We start from the raw sequence: 19737 nt of genomic DNA, 5'->3' as shown, positions 1-19737 counted from the left end.
CTCTCATCCCCGCCTCCCATCAGTGAGGCCAGCCTTCCTTGGTGGAACCATGACCATAAGCCTGGTGGAGTAGCTCCACTTTACATGGCCTGTGGAACTGATTTAGATCTTCCCAGGCCCTAATCTCTCTTGGGAGCTCATTCAACCAGGCCAGAATCAAGATCAAAAAAGTCCTGGCACTGGGGCCAGCTTCACCTCCTTTGCTCAGGGGACCCTGAGAAGATGGAGGGTTATAAAGGGAAAGGTGGTCCTACAGATATGCTGGTCCCAGACCATTGAGGGCTTCAGAGGTTAGCATTAGCATCTCAAACCTGATTCGGTCTCCCATCTGGAGCCAATACAGTTGGTGAGCACTGGTGTTATGTGTACTTTCCACTGAGTCCCTGACGGGACTTGTGACGCTGCATTGGAGTTTCTGGAACAGTCTCAAGGCAGCCCTGTGTTGAGTGAGTTGCAGAAGTCTAATCTAGAGGTGACTGTCACAGGGATCACCCTACCTAGGTCTGACTCTGAGAGGTATGGTACCAGCTGCCTTGCCTGATGCAGATGAGAAAATCTCAGGCAGACTGTCTTCATGATTTGGGCCTCCATTGTTAAGGAAGGGTCCATTGTTAAAGAAGGGTACAAAGGGTACCCCATCAAGTGTTGGATGCTGTATCCCCTGCCCCTATACTTGCTGGCCCAGACACAGGACCAGTCTTGGCTTGATTCAACTTCAGCCACTCCACTTGAGCCACTCCCACATGGTCCCCAAAATCTGGCCAGATTGTCTGGGGGTGTTGATGGAATAGCTGGATGCCATCTGTATACTTGTAACAACCCAGCAGGAACTCATACCTACTCAGCCTCGAGTCTGCTCACCAGCATTCTTTGGCATCACTATGCAGAGAAATATTATGCCTACATATTTGCATCTCCTTGATGTGCCACCCCTGAGAAGAGCTTTTCTCCTGGCACAAATGAAAGCTTTCCCCTCAAAGGTCTTAGAGGGAAGATTCCACCGTATCCCATACCATGCGAGACTCTGTCCGTGTGGTTCTGGCTGCCCTGACTCTGTCTCACACATTTTGTTAGATTGCCCCTTATATGAGCAGTGTCAGGATGACAGCTTTGTTGCTTTGCTGGGAAACAAGCCTTCTGTAAGTAAATCTATGACCTTGCAATTTCTGCTCTCTGACAAAGACCCAGAGGTAACCATTTTAGTTGCCAGAGTTTTAACTAAGATGCTTTTATAATATGCTGCCTACCTTGTATTTTATCTTTTATAGTTTATTTAATCATTTTAAGATCTGTTTGGTTATGTAACCCCATGGCCTATTTTATTATTTTGTTGAAATTTTAAACCCTATTTTATATGTCTTATACGTATTTTATGCCAATAAAAGGTTACTGACTAAAACAACCCAGCCTGAAACCCCATATCAGCTGGATGAGGGGGCACATATAGATATTGAATAGCATCAGGAAAAGGATGGCTCTCTAGGAGACTCAGGGCCTTATGCTGGAATATATCTTGCCCTACTGCCATCCTCTGACCTTGATTTTGGAGAAAGGATTTAAGCCATTCCAAGGCTGTCTCTCTAACTCCTGTCTCGTCTAGATGGTGAGTCAATAGTTTGGGATTGACTGTTGAAAGTTGCTGTCAGGCCTGGTAAGAGCAGCAGCATCGATTCACCTAGATCCAGCTTCCTCCGGATATCATCCATCAGGGTGACCAGAGCTATCTCCACCCCATGGCCAGGCCAGAAGACATACTGGAAGGGGCTGGGTGCTGAAGTTTCTTCCAAGAATCCCTAGTCCTGTCACCACCCATTCAGTCACCTTGCCCAGAAACACTAGATGTGAGACTGGGCAGTAACTGGCCATATTGGTGGGATCCAACTCCTGCTTTTTCAGTAAAGGCTTCACCACTGCATCTTTCAGCTTTTCTGAGAGTGTTCCTGAGGTCAGGGCCAGGTTGATAATATCCTGGAGAGATCTCACTGCTGGCCTTAACCAGCCATGAGGGAGACAGGCCAAGAGAACACATGATTGGCTGGACTGCTACCGGGGCTTTGTCTACTTCTGCCAAGGAGAGCAGACTGAAGTGGTCCAAAAGAGGACTCTGAGATTACCTCTAGTTCACCTTCTGCATAAAACCTGGTGGGAAAGGTCTGGTGAAGCAGCAAGATTTTCTCCACAAAATAGCTCACAAAGGCCTCACAACTGATATCCAGTTTATCCTATGGATGTCAGTAATCTAATTGTTTTAAACAATTGTGCTGGGCTGACATCTTATATATGTCTTATAAGATGTCCTTGATGCTTCATCACAAATTGCTCTCAGGCTGTTTCCACACTAGGGATATCATTTGGATTTGCATTATCAAGGGCCCTGGATAGCCTTTGACCAGTCAGAGCTCAGATTTCCACTGCTGGAGGGTACTGTTACACCAATACAAAGAATAGACTTCTGATATGGATGTGAGGCTGCAACGTATGTCACCCTATTGATTGCCAGGGTTGATTCAGCTGATCTGGCTGGCTAGGCAGGTGTCTTCTACCTTCCTCACAGCTGTATGTGCATCCCTCCCAAAGCTGCGTGCTTGGTGGAAGGGGATGACCATCCCAGATAGGAGTGTACCATTCTTTGGTCAAGGGTATAGAATAGCTACGTTCCCCTGCTAGAACCTCCAAACAAGCTCAAGGCTTCTGATATTATTCTCTGAGAGCTCCCAGGAGGATGCAGAGTTGTACCCTGTTATCCTTCCAGTGGAAATTCAGTGTGTAGGCCCAGATTAACTGGCATTATTTTGTTTGTTTTCCTAGGGGGAGGGGAGAAGCAGATTTTGCAGAGTCCATTGCTGAATTAAGCCAAGATTAGTTCAGCCATTACTAACTGTATATTGGATAAAAAACCTGAATTACTTGTGGGCTTATGTCTTTGGATTGCTTGCCAGATCAATTGCTAATTTGGAGTGACCTGAAATTACTTGAGTGGGTGATGATGGATATGCACATTCTCAACGTGATGAAAGTAGTTTACAGGAAATAGTCCCAGAACTGAAAACAAATACTTAATACAACAGCAGCTTTGTGTTCCAACTGCTTGGATCTCATTTGGAAGATATATCTTCTTTCCCCATAGACTCTTTTGCAGAGATGTTTCTGAACACCTATGTTTTTAGTAATTTTGTTTTAGAATGAAGAATCCTTTCTAGATCTTGGTTTGTTTTCTTGTTTTTTAAAAAAGAGAACTAATATTTCAAGGATTATTCCATTGATGGTTTCCAGGTTCTACCAAAAGCCGCCACATATATTAATGGGCACATGATGTTAGAATGCTCAAATCACTGTAGTATTCATTATCAGAACCTTCTGCTTACTGAATATGTACATCTCCTTTCCTCCAAGGAGTCCAGGTTGGCATATATTGCCACTTTTTAAATCTTCATCTTTAGTGTAAGGGATTGGGACTGCCACAAGAGTGCCTGTTGGGTTTCAAAGATGAGTAAGAAGCTGAAAATGGGATTCTTCAGTCTCCAGAGTTGTCTGCTTCCGCACTACACTGGCTCAGATGCGGCTTTTTGAATAATTTATGTTATTCTGACAAATGGCATTAGATATAAAATTATGCATTCAGCACCAGTGTTCAATTATCTGATTTTTAAGTGGTCTAACTATGCAGCTTCCACTTAGAATGAATATAATTCAATATTTCATAGGCTGCCCTCATCCAGGCGTTAATTTGAATTTGAATATTTGTGCTTTATGTCATTTCCTTCTGTGCCTGAGGAAATGTTTTTTGCTGTTTTTTATAGTAAATATGAATGCAAGAGTCAAATCGTTCATTAACTTTCTTTCTTTTTAAACAGGCCTCAGAATACGCTTGTTCAATTTTTCACTCAAGCTGCTAAGTTGTTTCTTGTACATAGTTCGAGTACTGTTGGATGACCCTTCTCGAGAACATGGATGGTAATGTTATTTTCTTTTATCTGTCTCACAAAAATGTTTCATAAACTGTATCACTGACATTAGTTGAATGACCTCCGGATCGCGGCCTACGCTGTTTTTCTTAGAGTCACCCAGATTTCTGGTTGGCATCTGTTGAGAACACCTGTTTTAATCATGCGTATTATAAAAAAAAACAGGCTGTTGATGGATAGCTAGCTTGTTGAGAATCAGAGGTCATCTACTATTAGACAAGAACTGTGAAACACACTCAGCTACAGATTAGACAAAAGTTCATTTTTTTGGAGGAGCCATCTGTCATTCGGTTCTTGCAAGCTTTTCACGAATTAGCGGAGTGTTGTCACAACTGTAGAATGCCTGTGCCATGAAGAAATGACCAAAATATTTTCCCCAAACCCTTATATGGGAGCTGTTGTTCATTCCCCTGGTCAACAACAACAACAAAATGGATCGTGAGTCCAAGGCAAGGAGATTTTTAATTCTTTGTGAAGCACTATGTATTTTGATTCATATAGTCAACTTCTTCGTCAGGTAATGTGCCACACAGCTTTTTGAACACATGCAAAGAACACACACAAAGAACAGTAAAGGTAAAGGTATCCCCTGTGCAAGCACCGAGTCATGTCTGACTCTTGGGGTGACGCCCTCCAGCGTTTTCATGGCAGACTCAATACGGAGTGGTTTGCCAGTGCCTTCCCCAGTCATTACCATTTACCCCCCAGCAAGCTGGGTACTCATTTTACCGACCTCGGAAGGATGGAAGGCTGAGTCAACCTTGAGCCGGCTGCTGGTACTGAACTCCCAGCCTCATGGACAGACAGCTTCAGACAGCATTTCTGCCGCTTACCACTCTGTGGCACAAGGGTACAACACTGATTTCTCTGGAGAGTTTTCCAGCTGAAATATATGGATTCTGCAGGGTGGGGCACTGGGGGGGGGAGGTTAACCCCCTTAACAAAGGATAAATGAAATAAATAATATAAAAATTATCATTGAATCAATAAAAGCCCATTAACAATGGTATGAGAAAAAGAATAGAAAAAGAATTAAAAAATTCAAGAAGTGAGAAAGAACTAAGAAGTTTTAGACCATGAAGTTTCAGAAATCCTGTTCATGGTCCTGGGATTCTGAAAGGAACTTGTCTGGGGTTAGCATCCACACATCAGCATCTGACCAGCAGAGAAAAAGACTGAGCAGTCACCAGAAGAAGAAATGGGCAATGAAACTCCAGGGAGTAGAAGGTGGTTTCAAATGCTGCTGGGATATCACTTGCTTGGTGGGTCCGGCTGAAAATGGAGTTCGGACACGCTCCACCCACCATGGTTCTGCAGAAATATATAAAAGAGCCACTAAGTTTTAAGGATATACATACACAGACGCACATATATATTGTTGTTGTTAGGTGCGAAGTTGTGTCCGACCCATAGCGATCCCATGGACAATGATCCCCCAGGCCTTGCTGTCCTCTACCATTCCTCAAAGTCCATTTAAGTTTGCATCAACTGCTTCAGTGACTCCATCCAGCCACCTCATTCTCAGTCGTCCCCTTCTTCTTTTGCCTGCAATCGCTCCCAGAATTAGGCTCTTCTCCAGGGAGTCCTTCCTTCTCATGAGGTGGCCAAAGTAATTGAGTTTCATCTTCAGGATCTGGCCTTCTAAGGAGCAGTCCGGGCTGATCTCCTCTAGGACTTACCGGTTTGTTTGCCTTGCAGTCCAAGGGACTCACAAGAGTCTTCTCAAGCACCAGAGTTCAAAAGCCTCAATTCTTTGACACTCGGCCTTCCTTATGGTCCAACTTTCACAGTCATACATTGCAACTGGGAAGACCATAGCCTTGACTAGAGACACTTCTGTTGGCAGGGTGATGTCTCTGCTTTTTAGGACGCTGTCTAGATTTGCCATAGCTTTCTTCCCCAGGAGCAAGCGTCCCCATCTGCAGTGATCTTGGAGCCCAGGAAAATAAAATCTGTCACTATCTCCATTTCTTCCCCATCTATTTGCCAGGAATTGAGAGGGCCGGATGCCATGATCTTCGTTTTCTTGATGTTGAGTTTCAAGCCAGCTTTTGCACTCTCCTCCTTCACCCGCATCAAGAGGCTCTTTGGTTCCTCTTTGCTTTCTGCCATTAGAGTGGTATATGGGACAGTATTTTAAAAAGAGCAGGCATTTTCTTTCTAAGAACATAAATGTTTAAGCAATAATTGTATACTTACTACTGTTTCCATTTTGCTGTCTATTCATTCAGAGATTAGATAGTATAGCTCATTGCCTTGTAGGATAATGGCAAAACAGTGGGAACTCTTGGGTGTGGTAAAGAGCAGAAAGCCCCATCTCCTCATCTAAATCTTAACATTAGTTAATATTTAACAATAGTTTACCACTGTATGTACCACTGTGTAAAACAAACTCTTGGTGTGAACCTGTTGGCTTCAACTGAATTAGAGCATTTGAGAAATGGTTATATTTTTAGTGAATTTTTCCCTCACGCTTCTGAACAAGGAGTTCAGCCTAGTTGACCACTGTTTGTATTTGACCATTGTTCCTGTAATTCCAGAGGAACAATGTCGAAATCTCTTAAACATTTCATTCTGTATCATTTGTGTCCTAATACATGTCCTTAGTTTAATGGATCAGATAATTTTGTGTGTTCCCAAAAGTGGATTGTGTTTCCTAAGAACATGTCTGCAGAGACTGTCAAGAGTTTTTAATTCAGGTTGCTTGAGTACAAAATGAGCTCCATTAAATCTAGTTAGAGCGAACATTTTTAAAACTGACATTATTCTCCTATTAAATGCTACATCTTGTCAGCGAGCAGCACAAACGTTTGTAGGCGTGAGATTCCTCCAAATTAGCAGGTAACAGGTGGATCCTCTCCATTTCACTTTGTTTTTCTGTGGGTTGACTGTACTACACATTCTTGTTTAACTTGGATGTTTTCTAAAATTAAGTTTGGACATGGTACAAATGTAGTTTGCTAAAGTTTTCAGTTCTCATCCTTTTTTTCCCCCTTACAGTTTATAGGTTCACACAAATGCACATGTGAATTGATGATGTGTTCCTATGATACTTAGCTTTGAATATCTCTGGATATCTTTTTGTCTAGCATGGTGTTTGTAGCCTTTGCATTGCATCATAAATTTGTACATTTCTTTCATTAGTAATTAAAATAACTATGAAAATGGGGCGTTTTGTAATTGTTGTAATTAATATGAATGCTAATCATATTCCCTATCTAAACAGCCTATAATGAAAAACCAAAAGAAAACATGCTTTTCTTTGGTTTTGTTCCGGTTTCTTTTGTTTTTACAATTTTTAAGTCTAATGGTTTCAATTTTAGAAGACAGCTAGCATTATAGAGAAAAGGAAACAGTGGGAGTTTGGATTGTCAGTGTTGCATCTGTTTGAGCCCTGTATCCTGCTTACTTCAACTGAATGATTCACACATAGAACATATGTTAAAAGCAAAGATATATCCATCAACTTTTAAATTTCAAGCTACTAGGCTCACATATATGTGCATGCATATATGTATTTTGTATGTCTTCACTGTCCACAATGCAACTGATGGATTTTTATGATTGTTATTATGGTATTATTGCCTTGACCTGGATAGCCCAGGCTAGCCCAGTCTTGTCATATCTTGGAAGCTAAGCTGAGTTGGCCTGGGCTGGTATATGGATTTGGAGACCACCAAGGAAGTCCAGAGTCACGATATAAGGACAGAACAAACTGTGAGTCCAGTGGCACCTTTTAAGACCAACAGCATTTTATTCAAGCTGTAAACTTTCATGTGCATAGCACACTTCATCACAAAATGAAATGGAAATTACCAGACCAGTAATTACCAGTAATATAAGGAGAAAGGAGCTCTTCCACTGGGCTTATGGCTGAGGCCAGCTAGATAACAAATAACATGAGATCTAAATCTTGGGTCTCTCTCCAAGAGAGCCAGCTTGGTGTAGTGGATAGGAGTGCAGACTTCTAATCTGGTGAATCAGGTTTGATTCCACACTCCCCCACATGCAGCCAGTTGGGTGACCTTGGGCTCGCCACAGCACTGATAAAACTGTTCTCAGCCTCACCTACCTCACAGGATGTCTGTTGTGGGGAAAATGTATGGTGCTTTGAGAGTCCTTCGGGTAGAGAAAAGCAGCATATCAAACCAACTCTTCTTCTTCCTCTTTCTCTTCCTCCTCCTCTTACTCTTACTCGATTGGCTACATCATTATTCTCTGCTGATTCAACAATGATCATTGTAGTTTTAAATTGCTTAATATCTTAAATTTTGATTGTTAATTGTATTGAGTTATTGGATTTTATATCGTGTAAAGTGCCCCAAGATAGTGAGAGCCAGTTTGGTGTAGTGGTTAGGAGTGTGGACTTCTAATCTGGCATGCCGGGTTCGATTCTGCGCTCCCCCACATGCAACCAACTGGGTGACCTTGGGCTCGCCACAGTACTGATAAAGCTGTTCTGACTGAGCAGTAATATTAGGGCTCTCTCAGCCTCACCCACCTCACAGGGTGTCTGTTGTGGGGAGAGGAAAGGGAAGGTGACTTTAAGCCGCTTTGAGCCTCCTTCAGGTAAGGAAAAGCGGCATATAAGAACCAACTCTTCTTCTTCTTCTTCTGCTACTGAGAGGGGCAGTATAAAAATCCTCCAAATTAAATTTTAAAAGTCGGTCATGGATTAGTACACAGCATAAAGACATTTAAAGATAAACAAAAATCTCTTGCCTTGAAAACTCTATGGGGTCGCCATAAGTCATTTGTGAGTTGATGTTTCCTGCACTACCATGGTATTGTTTCGGTAAAGCAAAGAAGAAGAAAAAACAACAGAGACTTCTGTTCACAGAATTCTCAGTGATGCATTTGTTGGAGTCCTCCATGAATCAATGCGTTTTATCACATCTAACCTTTCCTTGACCAGTGCTCAATTTCCATGACACCCATATGTGAGATAATTATTATTTGCAGAGGCTCTGGTCACCATGCAAAGTAGGTTTACAGAGCCATTTCAGATAAACACTGTAAATCAAAAGTTGAGGCAGTATGACTGCAAAGCTGGCACTTGGCTTAGAGATATCCTAGAAACGTTGATACTCAAATAAACAATATGGTTGTTGGTTGAAAGTCAATATAATTCCCTTCTCCAAGCAATCTTTTTATTTGAAATCATTAATCAGCTTACTTGTCTCTTTGCTCTGGATTATACTAGGGCTTTTTGATTGTTGTCGTTAAATACATTATACAGCTCACTATTCAGTTGGTCTCCACATACAAGATGTTTATTCATCCTTCTGCCCAGGATGCAGTAAATCATTTTTGCCACACACTTATGAAAGTTCTTATTGTAGAAAATGCTCCAACCAATAAAAAAAAATCCTTAAAAAATGACCCACTGGCTTTAATGAGGCCCATGTAAATGTTACTTGGGTTTTATGCAGTGCTTTTGGATCAGGTGACATTAAAACACTTGCACAGTCATTAATTTACAAATGCTCCCAGACACCTTGGAAGGAAGGTGAATGCTTATTATCTACATAAGGGCAAACTCCCACAAGCTCAATTAGGGTCAGGACTGGCAATTAGAAGCAAAAGTATAGAATGTCTGGATACCTCTCTGTATCAGTCTCCCAGGGGTTGTTAATTGACTCATCATTTCTGTCCCAGACCATGAAGTTTCCAAACCTTGTTACTTGGTGATTGTTACTAGTACTCCTGTGCTCGCTTTATCTCTCTCTTTCTTACTTTCTTTTCTTTCTTTTGCCTTGCCTCCCACCCTGTGGTCACAATTATTTCCCTCCTTTCTTCGGTGACCTGGCTTCTGGAATACTTCTACTCTACTTAGGTACCCTGGGTAAACCACGTGTTCCAAGGCCATTGAAAGTCTATCAGAGTAGCATTCTAAATGCTGGAAATGGAGTGGGAAGAGAGAGACAAAGAGATGCCCACACTGTCATAGAAAAAAGGAGAGAGAAAGATAGAAGGCAACCAGAGCATCAGCAAGTGTGGGGCAGGACAGGAGAGTTATCTGACTTATCTTAAAATCCAGGCCAGAAGACTACTTGAGGGTTTTTAGTATCACCTTGGGTTGAAGGTAAATATGACAAATTGCCAAAACAAAGAATAATTTTTATATATTTAAAGCATTGTTATGCTGCCTTTCCACCCAAACATGCCAAAATGGCATAAGAGGGAAGAGCCTCTGCAAGGGAATGCTAAGCAAATGTGATTGGAAGACAATGATAAAGTGGAAAAGATGCATATCGCTGGGGAAGGAATTCTACAGTCTTGGTGCCATGACCGAGAAAGTCCTTTTTCACATTGCCACATATTTAACTTAAGATGGTGGGCATGCATGAAGCAGGTTGCTTGATGGTGACTAGAAGGGTTGGGTAGGTCCATTTAAGATTAGGCGATTTGTATAGTATGCTAGTCGAAACTGTATAGGGCTTTACAGGTGAAAAACAGTACCTTAAATTGAATCTGGAATGCTGAACTTCTGTGGTTCCATAAAGAACCTATGGCAATGTAAATGTTGACATTCTGCATGCATAAAGCTTGTCAGTTATCTCCCTTCCCAAATCCAGCATTGAGACAGATAGTTCACGTGGTCTGAAAAAACAAACAAGAACAACCAAGCCAATTTCTGCCCAAGAAAATCTAAATTTTGACATCTGCATGATTATCCAGCAAGACCAAATAACATCTTACTTTGTTAGTGCAATCTTAAGCAGAGTTACACCCTTCAAATACACTATTGTCTACAGCAAATTTAGAAGGATTGTACTACAATTCTGTATCTTCAGTAGTTTGAGCAACTCTTGGTTTGCTACTTCATGGGGCCCTCCCATGAGATATTACAGGATCTGATACCACCTCTGATCTTCCCATCCCATAAAATCTGTTTCTTCCCTCTCTGCGTATTTGGAGACAATGTGGAACCCAAGGCCACATTCTGCATGTCCATGAAAGCTGGGCATACATATGTGACTCATGCTATCTTGTCTAAAATCTTGTTTTTATTTGGTATCTATGACAATGTATTTTTTGAAATGAACAGACCTTAACTGTGTCTTTTCTTCTGTGTGTATTTAATACCTTTCATATTTGAACTACTCATCTGCCTAAAACAATATGCTATTAGATTGCTCTTCATATTATTTTGCAGCTATTTACAGAGTGTTGTTACAACAAGCTAATTATCTTGTCTGTCTTTTTCTCTCCCTTTTAACCATAATACCATTTGTTGTGCTGGTATGTTACTTTAAATGAAAATGGATTTTAACATTTGGCATCATGGATATCTGGTAGCAAGGAATTAAATCGGGCTTGTTCCAATCAAAGCTACATTCCTGCAGCAATAGACTGGTACGTTTTAAGGTTGTGTCTGCAGTAATTGGGATATGTTTCTGCATTTAGATGTTACGAGTTTCTGTTGGTCAAAATAAAACAAGAAAATAACACGTATCTGCTGAGTTAGCTGCACTTTTGCACTTTTGGGTAGGTAAATTATATTTGCATCTACTGCAAAATATAATTGGTACAAAAAATAAATGTTCATGACCACAGCTTATCAGGGATTTCTCTTGTGTAAATATCACAGTGGAACTAGTACTGAAAGAGTAGAGAGGGAACAGATATTTGCCATATTAGGTTTCTACAAGGTTTGGAGCATGAAGCTCCATGAGAGCAAGGTTGAAGACAGGCGCATCCCTTTCTCATGGGCCTTGCTGCAGCTCATGCCCCAGCCACCAGCTCTAAATTGAATAACACAGATTTAGCAGGTTGCCTTTGGGGCCTCAGCATAAATAATGTGGAATCATTTCTACAAGGAATTTTGCTCCTTAAAAATAGCTACTGGATGCGTCTGGCTTAAGAAAAAAAGACAAATAAGTTTGCAAATACTGGATTCGTGGTAGTGAGAACAAAATGATGGCAAATCAGCTGGTATGTTCATTTTAGGATTTTAAAGTATTAATGTTTAAGTATTTATGGATAAAGTTATATATAGTTGTAATGTGATTGTAAAATTATGTAAGGCACCCCGAGCCAGGTTGCTGGGAGAGTAGGAGTATTAATCCCAATATTATATATAAAAATAAATTTAAGAGCTATGTGTTTGAAGCTAAATGAGCCTCCCAACTTTTTCCCCCTTGGCCCCCCCTTAGGTAGTGGAAGATGTTTAAGAGGATGAGCGGAGGGGGGTCTGGTTTTTAACTGGTTTATTACTGTATTTTTATTTATTATTCTGTTCTTATTAGCCCTATTCTTTTAATCCATATTACTGCTTGTCATGGATTAGGGAACATTTTCTTTTTCTCCCTTGCGCTCTCTTTTAGGCAGAAGGAAAATTCTGCTGATTATACTTTCTTCTGTCATTATAAAGTTGGGGGAAGTGTGATAAATGTTATATTGACTCCATTCAAGTCCTGGCTTTGGGTTGCTGACATTTTTATACTGTGTTAAAGCAGAAACATTTGGAAGGCATTGAAACCCTTTCAAGGAATGGGTATTTTATTCCTACATAGGGCCATGCTTGTTTATGCATCTTATAAGAGTTACTTTACATCAGAGTATGCTCTGAAATGCCATTTTATGAGTGTGTCCCATTAATTTTGTTCCTGCATTTTAACAGGAGGCCTATTATTTGGGTGAACAGAAGCTTGCCATTATGGGGACTGCAGGTAATTCAAAATTTCAGTTTTCTACAGGTCTTGAATGTAATTATGTAACATCTGCAAGACATGGAATGCAACTCAGTTGACAAACCAGTGGAAAGGTCAACATTGAGAAATCTGAATTACAGCATCATAATAAATAATAGTTCTGCAGAATAAGGCTGGGAACCAAAGATTGCCATGTTCAAAGTGAAAAAGCTTCTCCTTACAGGGCTGGTTCCAGAGTTTCTTTTCCTCCTTTTGTTAACTGTGGCCACCCATGTCACATTGAATCTGAAGTTTCCTCAATCCTTGTACCATGTCATCCCTCACTCCATGCTATCTATTCAGGTAAAAGGCAAACCAAAGTCCTAGGAGCTACCAGCTCAATCTTGTTTTCCTCTTCTTCCCTTCCTCCCTTCTCTTCGCTGAGCTCTCAGCACACACAGTAGCTGTTTGTAGGAAGTAGAGAGTGGCCTTCAAAATGTTACCTCTTGTTTGGCATGTTATGATTCTAGCAAATAGTTCTGGCCACTTTTTGGCCACTAGGTGTAAAAAATCTAGCTTTTGCTTTGTTCTTCTTTGAAGATAAAAAGCTTTCTTCCATGGGAAGAAGGCTTGTTATGATTCTAGCAAATAGTTCTGGCCACTTTTTGGCCACTAGGTGTAAAAAATCTAGCTTTTGCTTTGTTCTTCAGCCTTCTTCCATGGGAATAGCAAATGGCAGGAAAATGAAGTGTTGATGGGGGCAGGGGGGATCTCTATATGTATCCCAGGACTGGACAAACCAGTTGTTCATGATGCTTCCAAATTTATCCTCTTGGACACAAACTCTGAAATCTTTTCTGTGAAGAATGTCTGTTTTCTTGTCTCCTGAGGGAGAATATCCTTGGTTTGTGATACATTGGGAGGAACAAGGGTCTCTTTTCGATAGGAGAGCTGAAAAACCCAGGATTTCTCTGCATGGAACTTTGGACTCAAATCTGAGTTATTGAAAGATGTTTGAATACTGCTTAATTTGGCATGAAAACTTCCCTTTGGAGTAAGCCCTTGTTCCTATGTAACCAGGGGGTTGTCATTTTCATGTGGTAGACGGGTGGGCATACATCTTCATTAAGCCAAGCAGAGAAGTTATTGAAGGAAGTTAGCACTACATAGTGGCCCCTGATCATACAGTTCACCTTTTGACATGGAGCTCCCAGTTATGGGAAAGAACCACCCTTTATGAGCCAGCAAAGAGTTACTGAACTGCATTTGAAGTGAATTTTGAATGTAAACTAGAAGTACTACAGATAATAGTGATTAATGGTTGGTACAAATAGTACTTTTATAATATTGCACAATATCATCCTTGTTATTGATTGGCTTCCATGTACAATTTTTAACAAATGTTTTCACAGTTCAAAGCCCAGAATACTGTGTGATAAATTACAAAGAGCTCTGTCTGCTCACTGAAAAACCTAATGGCTGAGCTTTCTTGTCTTCGGAATGTAGGTCATTGGTATAAAAATATTCTTGCAGTAATAGGATTTCTTTAGCCCAAATATTAATCATAGCCAAACTTGCCATGATCCTCTCTGGAACTTCTTTGAAACAAGTGGGGATTGTGCAAATATTCAGTGGCCTTTACATAACAGCCATGAACCTGTGTTACTTTTGTAAAACCACTTTATAATGCAGAAAGTAAGATGAATAGGCTGAGTATCTTGGTTCCTAGCTACCCATGAAATAAGGCTTACATTCACATTCTGTAGACCTCAGAGACTTGCCAAGTTAAAACAGGGTTGGAGGAATCCCAGGATTGCCTTTCTGAAGATGCAGATTAATAAAATTCATTTATCAAAATGTGCTTATCTTCCTGCTTAATCAAGTGTAGAACACTCTCTGTTTTGTCAGTTTTTATATTTGAAAAAGTAGGGAAAATTATTTTCACTGGTGAGAGGGTAGAGTACAGGTAGCTTGCCACAGGTGAGGGCTTGATCTTCAGAAAACACAAGTCCAAGACTTCAGTGAACACATGAAACTAGCCTTGGGGGTTTTATTGCCCTTTGCCAAGTCCATATAAGAAAGATCTATTTATTTTTTTAAAAGGTTAGCAGTTTTGCACAGCCATGGGAGTCAATTTGTTCAGCAAACAGAAGACAGAGAGTACACAATTTCCCTGCCTTAGGTCTTCATAGGCATAACTGGTTTCTGATCCCAATGGTGATCTGGGCAGAATGTGTCTGGGATGGCCGAAGCTCTGTCATGCTGAGCGACAAAGAGATGAGTCAGGTGTCTCCAAGTCCTATCCGTCTACTTAAAAGCCTCATGTGCCATGTTGGTCAGTCCCAGTGAACAGTTGAGATGGTCACTTCAATTGCTTGGCAAATGAGCTTGTTTTGTAGAAGAGGATGTGACCACAGAAGACAGTGTTGCTGGACCTCCTTTCCCAAAACAAAGTGCATACCTCCCCAAGCAGTGCAAGTAAGCAGATCATGAAGTTGAAGGGATTTAGAATTCTAGGGTTTTTGTCATCACAAATGCATAGTGCAGGGGTAGTCAACCTGTGGTCCTCCAGATGTCCATGAACTAAAATTCCAGCTAGCAAACGCTGGGAGGGGCTCATGGGAATTGTAGTCCATGAACATCTGGAGGACCACAGGTTGACTACCCCTGGACTAGATGACCCATGAGGTCCCTTCCAACTCTATTATTCTATGAAACTATTTGAACATGCTGAGTGCCTGGATGCCTGCATCATATGATTCACTTCAACCTGAACCAGTTTTGCATTTTTGGAGACATTGAAATGGTTTCCTGGTGCTGCTGTTATTTTTATACTTTATCTCAACCTGTAATATCTGTTCCGAATCTTTATTATGCCAGGATGTTGGGTTTTCATTAGCAACTGACATTTATTTAAAATTAGAAATTCTCATGCTAATCTTATTCAAAATTCCAGACTCAGTAAAATGCTTTTGCAAATACCAGTTCTTATAATAACCTGTAGTTATTGAATGCACGCAGTAATTTTAAGCCATTTAGTTCTTTTTATAGCTGTTTTCAAATTGGCAAGAGTTATACTAGTTTAAAGTGTCTGAGGTATATTAATCTCAGAAATTTGAATCCGAGACCTTGAAATAACCTTATCTATAAACCAAGAGTAAGTATGATAATTTAAACTGATGACTACCAAAGTTATCTAGTTTTAGTAGTTTCTAGATTGGTTTGTTTGCCTTGGATATGATCTGGAAGTCCCCATTAGATGTATTTAAAAATGCAGTTGATTTCAAATCCCTGATACCCATTGTATAATCAGATGTGAAAATGGAGGGTGTTACTAGAACTCTGCAAGCAGATCTAAATTCATGTTCAGAGTATCTTGTATGCCTGTTTAGGAATGGCCTAAAAATTATAAGGGTTGAATCTATCTCAAGGGCTGTGAAAGAGCTGTGCAAGGATCCCAGATCTCACCAGCTCCCTCCCCAGTATCTGGCCATGGAAAGGTTCATTGCCAGCTTTGCAGAACTCATGTGGAGTAATAACCACATGAGTCAGGAAGCTGCAATAACAGAGTGAGAATATGACAAAACCACAGCCTTCCTCCTCCTCTCAAGCTCTTTTTCAGTCAAGAGGGAACAGTTTTCACTCTACCCATAGCAGCTTCCTGACCCCCACAACATCCCACTACCTGGGAATAAACGTTCTTAGGGTTGGAAATGGCTGTTTGATGGAAGGAAGTCTAGGGGGATTAGCTGCTGTCAGTCCCTTTCTCTGACAGATTGTAGGATCCATCTGTAATCTGTTGCTGGAAACTCTTCCCACATTTTCCCTCATGTGTTGAGCTACCATATGTACTGCAGAAGGCAAGTCTATCAGTGGCTTTTAGCATCTAATTAGCAGATTCTGGGGAGCCATTGTATCGTATCCTGCGTGGAGCTTCTCACTACTGTTAGAGTTGGAATGCTGGAGAAATGAATCATGGTTTGATGCATCAAGACAAATTTTATGTTCCTTATACTACATGGATTAGCTCTTTCGTTTACTTTATATCTACACTTCTTGCAGATTTTCTCCTCCGTTGGAAGTTTTTAAGCAGGGGCTAGATAGAAATGCTCATTTTATGAGTTTAGGTAGATTGTGAGTGGGCAGGAAGGGATGTGCCTGTGTTTGTCTCTTGTGGTCCTTCCTTGCAGACCCAGGGAATTGCTGATCACCACTGTAGAATAGTAGGTGAATTTCCTCCACGCCAGGCTGGATTCTGGAGATCTTTGGTGGAGGGGTCACTGTGGGTGGGCAGGTAGTTGTGAGTTCCTGCATTGTGCAGGGGGTTGGACTAGATGACCGTGATTCCCTTCCAACTCTATGATTCTATGACAGTGCCCAAATAGTGACTACTTGTCTGCAGAACATGAACATGTGAAATGTTGGACTCATTACCATGCAGAGGCAGATTTACTTGTGTTTCAGTTGAACGTTGATTACTTTGAGAATCAAAATGCTAGACTGAATGGACATTTATTTTGATTCAGTAGGCCTTTTCTTAGGAGAAGACCTCCGAAGAAGAGATAAAAGGCTCAAATTTAGCTTAATTGGTAGATTGAAAAATATCTAAACTGGTTCCTGTTCATAATTTAATTTCATGCTTGTTTGGTCCTCTGAATACTGAACATGATTTTATATGTGTCACTTCTTTAGGTGTCAGTAGCTGTGATAAGTCTATTGGAAACTATTCTTCTGAGCTATCTGAGCTATAAAGTAAGTAATTATAGCCATTTCCTTACAGATGTATAGTGTATATTGATCCTCTTTCCAGTGGGAGTCCATGTTTCACCTAATTAAAAGACAAGCATGTTTGCAAAGTTTTTAAATTTCATTCCAAAGAGGTTGTTAGAGGCAGTGATGATCCCAGGTGTGAAGCTTCCCACACTGAGTTTCCCTGCCTGTTTGAATTCCCTTGAACTATGATGTCATTAGAATTACTCTGGATCAGTGGTTCTCAACCTTCCTATTGCCGCAATCTAGTTCCTTGTGTTATGGTGACCCCCAACCATGTAATTATGCAAGTATTCTTTCACAGAAATTAAACCAAAACTGACCAATGGCATAAAGATCCATTGTTCATGACTGTATATACATTGGTTTTTTTCCTGGGGTTTCTCAGTTCAGTTCTGCCTCTTGTCCCACCATGCCTCTCTCGCTCTTTTCCACAGTTCCAGACAGACGAATGCTCTATCTCGATCTACCCTGCAAGACACATCCCCCAGCCAGGCTGCTTGCCCTGCCACGGCCCATGTGAAAGGGTCATTTGACTCCCAGGTTGAGAACCACTGCTCTGGATCCCCATTGATGACTAAGGCTCACTGGCATGAGTGCTACCCCTGAAGCCATCTTAGGGTTCAGTAGAGTCATTGAGGACACAGAAGTGCCGAGGACACTGTATAAATAAGAACAGATTTTATTTGATAAAAACATAGTGTTCAAAATATGTTATAAATCTTTCTTTTCCTTATCCTATCACTGATCATTTCTTTTCCTGCCAACCTCACTTTGTAAAGACCCTAACTAGCAAGCCTCACTCTATCAAAAATATTTAAAACAAACTTGCTTAGATGTTCACCTTTCTTTAGCATCTGTGTATCTATCTACCTGGTTCACTCTTATTGGTTATTTCTCTCATCCTTTCACTCAAAGTCCCTCTAGTTAACAGGTACACATTTCCCCCCCTCCAACCCTTACTCTTTAAACTACCTGTCCTGAACCACATACACAGCTGCAACATTTTATAGCATTATCTACCAATGTTATATGCACTGCATCGCACTAAACGTTCAGGATGTCGCCCCTGCCCCCTCCAAACATTGTCTATCAACAAATGCCAGAACCACTAGGAATTCCTTTATTAGATCTTGCCAAGGGATACTGTAGGGCAGTTGACAACTCTTCCCTCTTGGTAGAGCTGATTCCTGCTTGTGAGATGTTGACTATAATATCACTCCTTGCTTCTAATAAAATGGAATAAGAGTCTGCCCCTCCCACCCTAGCGCATTAAATAAATTTAAGGCTTAATATAGGACTGATGAACAATAATGCAATAATTCCCCTAGCATTCCATACCCAGCAATAAGCCTCAAACCTAATCCTAATAAATGTTTTCCCTTCCAAATAGCATTAGGTATGCTTGAGTAGGGCTTGCCTCAAGCAACTCTTTGTCACTTAGACTGGCTTGGGATGACAAACTAATTAGAAAGGCTGTCTGAAATTTTTGATGCTAAAGAGCACCAGGTTTGTATGAGAGGGGGAGAGAGACAGAGATAGTTTCTCCTGCTTTTCTTCCCCCCCCCTTCCTTTCTATAGAGCAGCAAATAGTGCTAGAGGACTAGTCAACATTTACTGGAATAGAAAAAAGGATTGTTGATGGATCATTTCAAATTGCCTTTTTGATTGCTGCACTTGGGACACAATCTGATTTTTAAACTATCACTCACTTTGTTTTATTCCAATGGTGGGCCTATATGGAGTCCAGTGTGCATGCATAATTCTATGACCATGGAGGCTATTCTGTTGTCTCTACTACTAAGAAGTGCTCTGCATTTTTCAGGATAATGACGTGTTTGGGAGTACTTCCTAATAGGGAACTCCCTCCCTATGCTGCGGAACTTTGGGTTATCATGGTCCCTGTCTTCTTGCTGATTCATAGACCTAAAGTAGTGGTTTTGAACTTCTAGATAGTGTGGTATTTAGGCTTTGTTTGTAGCACAAAACAGGAATTCAGTCTCCCCCATGCAAGGTACATTCTCCTCATGCAAGCCCCATTGTAATAAATGGAAATTCTCAGCAGTTCCCATTCAGTTCTATGGGGCCTGAGTGGGAGATCTTTCATGTGGATTGTGCCTATTGGCAATAATACTTAGGGGTCCCATTTTATGGTTTAGACAGTTGCCTAGTGCTGAAGACATAATTTGCTTTGTATATTCACGCATAATATAATCACAGTCAAACTGGTGTGTTAATTACTTAGTGGAACAACTCCTTGATTGAAAAGATCTATGACATCAGAAATAGTTGAGGGGTTTGGGGAGAAGGAAAAGGCAGATTACTTAAAAGGTAAGAATATATGTCAGACAAACCAAAAACCATAG

The 19737-nt window shown here is 40.8% G+C and overlaps 1 protein-coding gene across 8 annotated transcripts in view; it reads left to right on the top strand.

The window, feature by feature from the left end:
- KCNT2 (potassium sodium-activated channel subfamily T member 2) overlaps window positions 1-19737 on the top strand; it is a 274796-nt gene that overhangs the window by 102565 nt on the left and 152494 nt on the right. For all 8 annotated transcript variants that reach the window (XM_077332711.1, XM_077332710.1, XM_077332706.1 and 5 more), the window contains exons 3-6: window positions 3855-3954; window positions 11268-11324; window positions 12592-12640; window positions 17294-17353. In XM_077332711.1, coding sequence (XP_077188826.1) covers window positions 3855-3954; window positions 11268-11324; window positions 12592-12640; window positions 17294-17353 — 266 coding nt within the window. The remainder of the gene's footprint in view (window positions 1-3854; window positions 3955-11267; window positions 11325-12591; window positions 12641-17293; window positions 17354-19737) is intronic.

The sequence above is a fragment of the Paroedura picta genome, chromosome 4 (genome assembly GCF_049243985.1).
Source record: "Paroedura picta isolate Pp20150507F chromosome 4, Ppicta_v3.0, whole genome shotgun sequence".
NCBI lineage: Eukaryota > Metazoa > Chordata > Lepidosauria > Squamata > Gekkonidae > Paroedura > Paroedura picta.
Note: the sequence above shows the minus strand (reverse complement) of the source record. Positions and strands in the feature narration are given on the sequence as shown.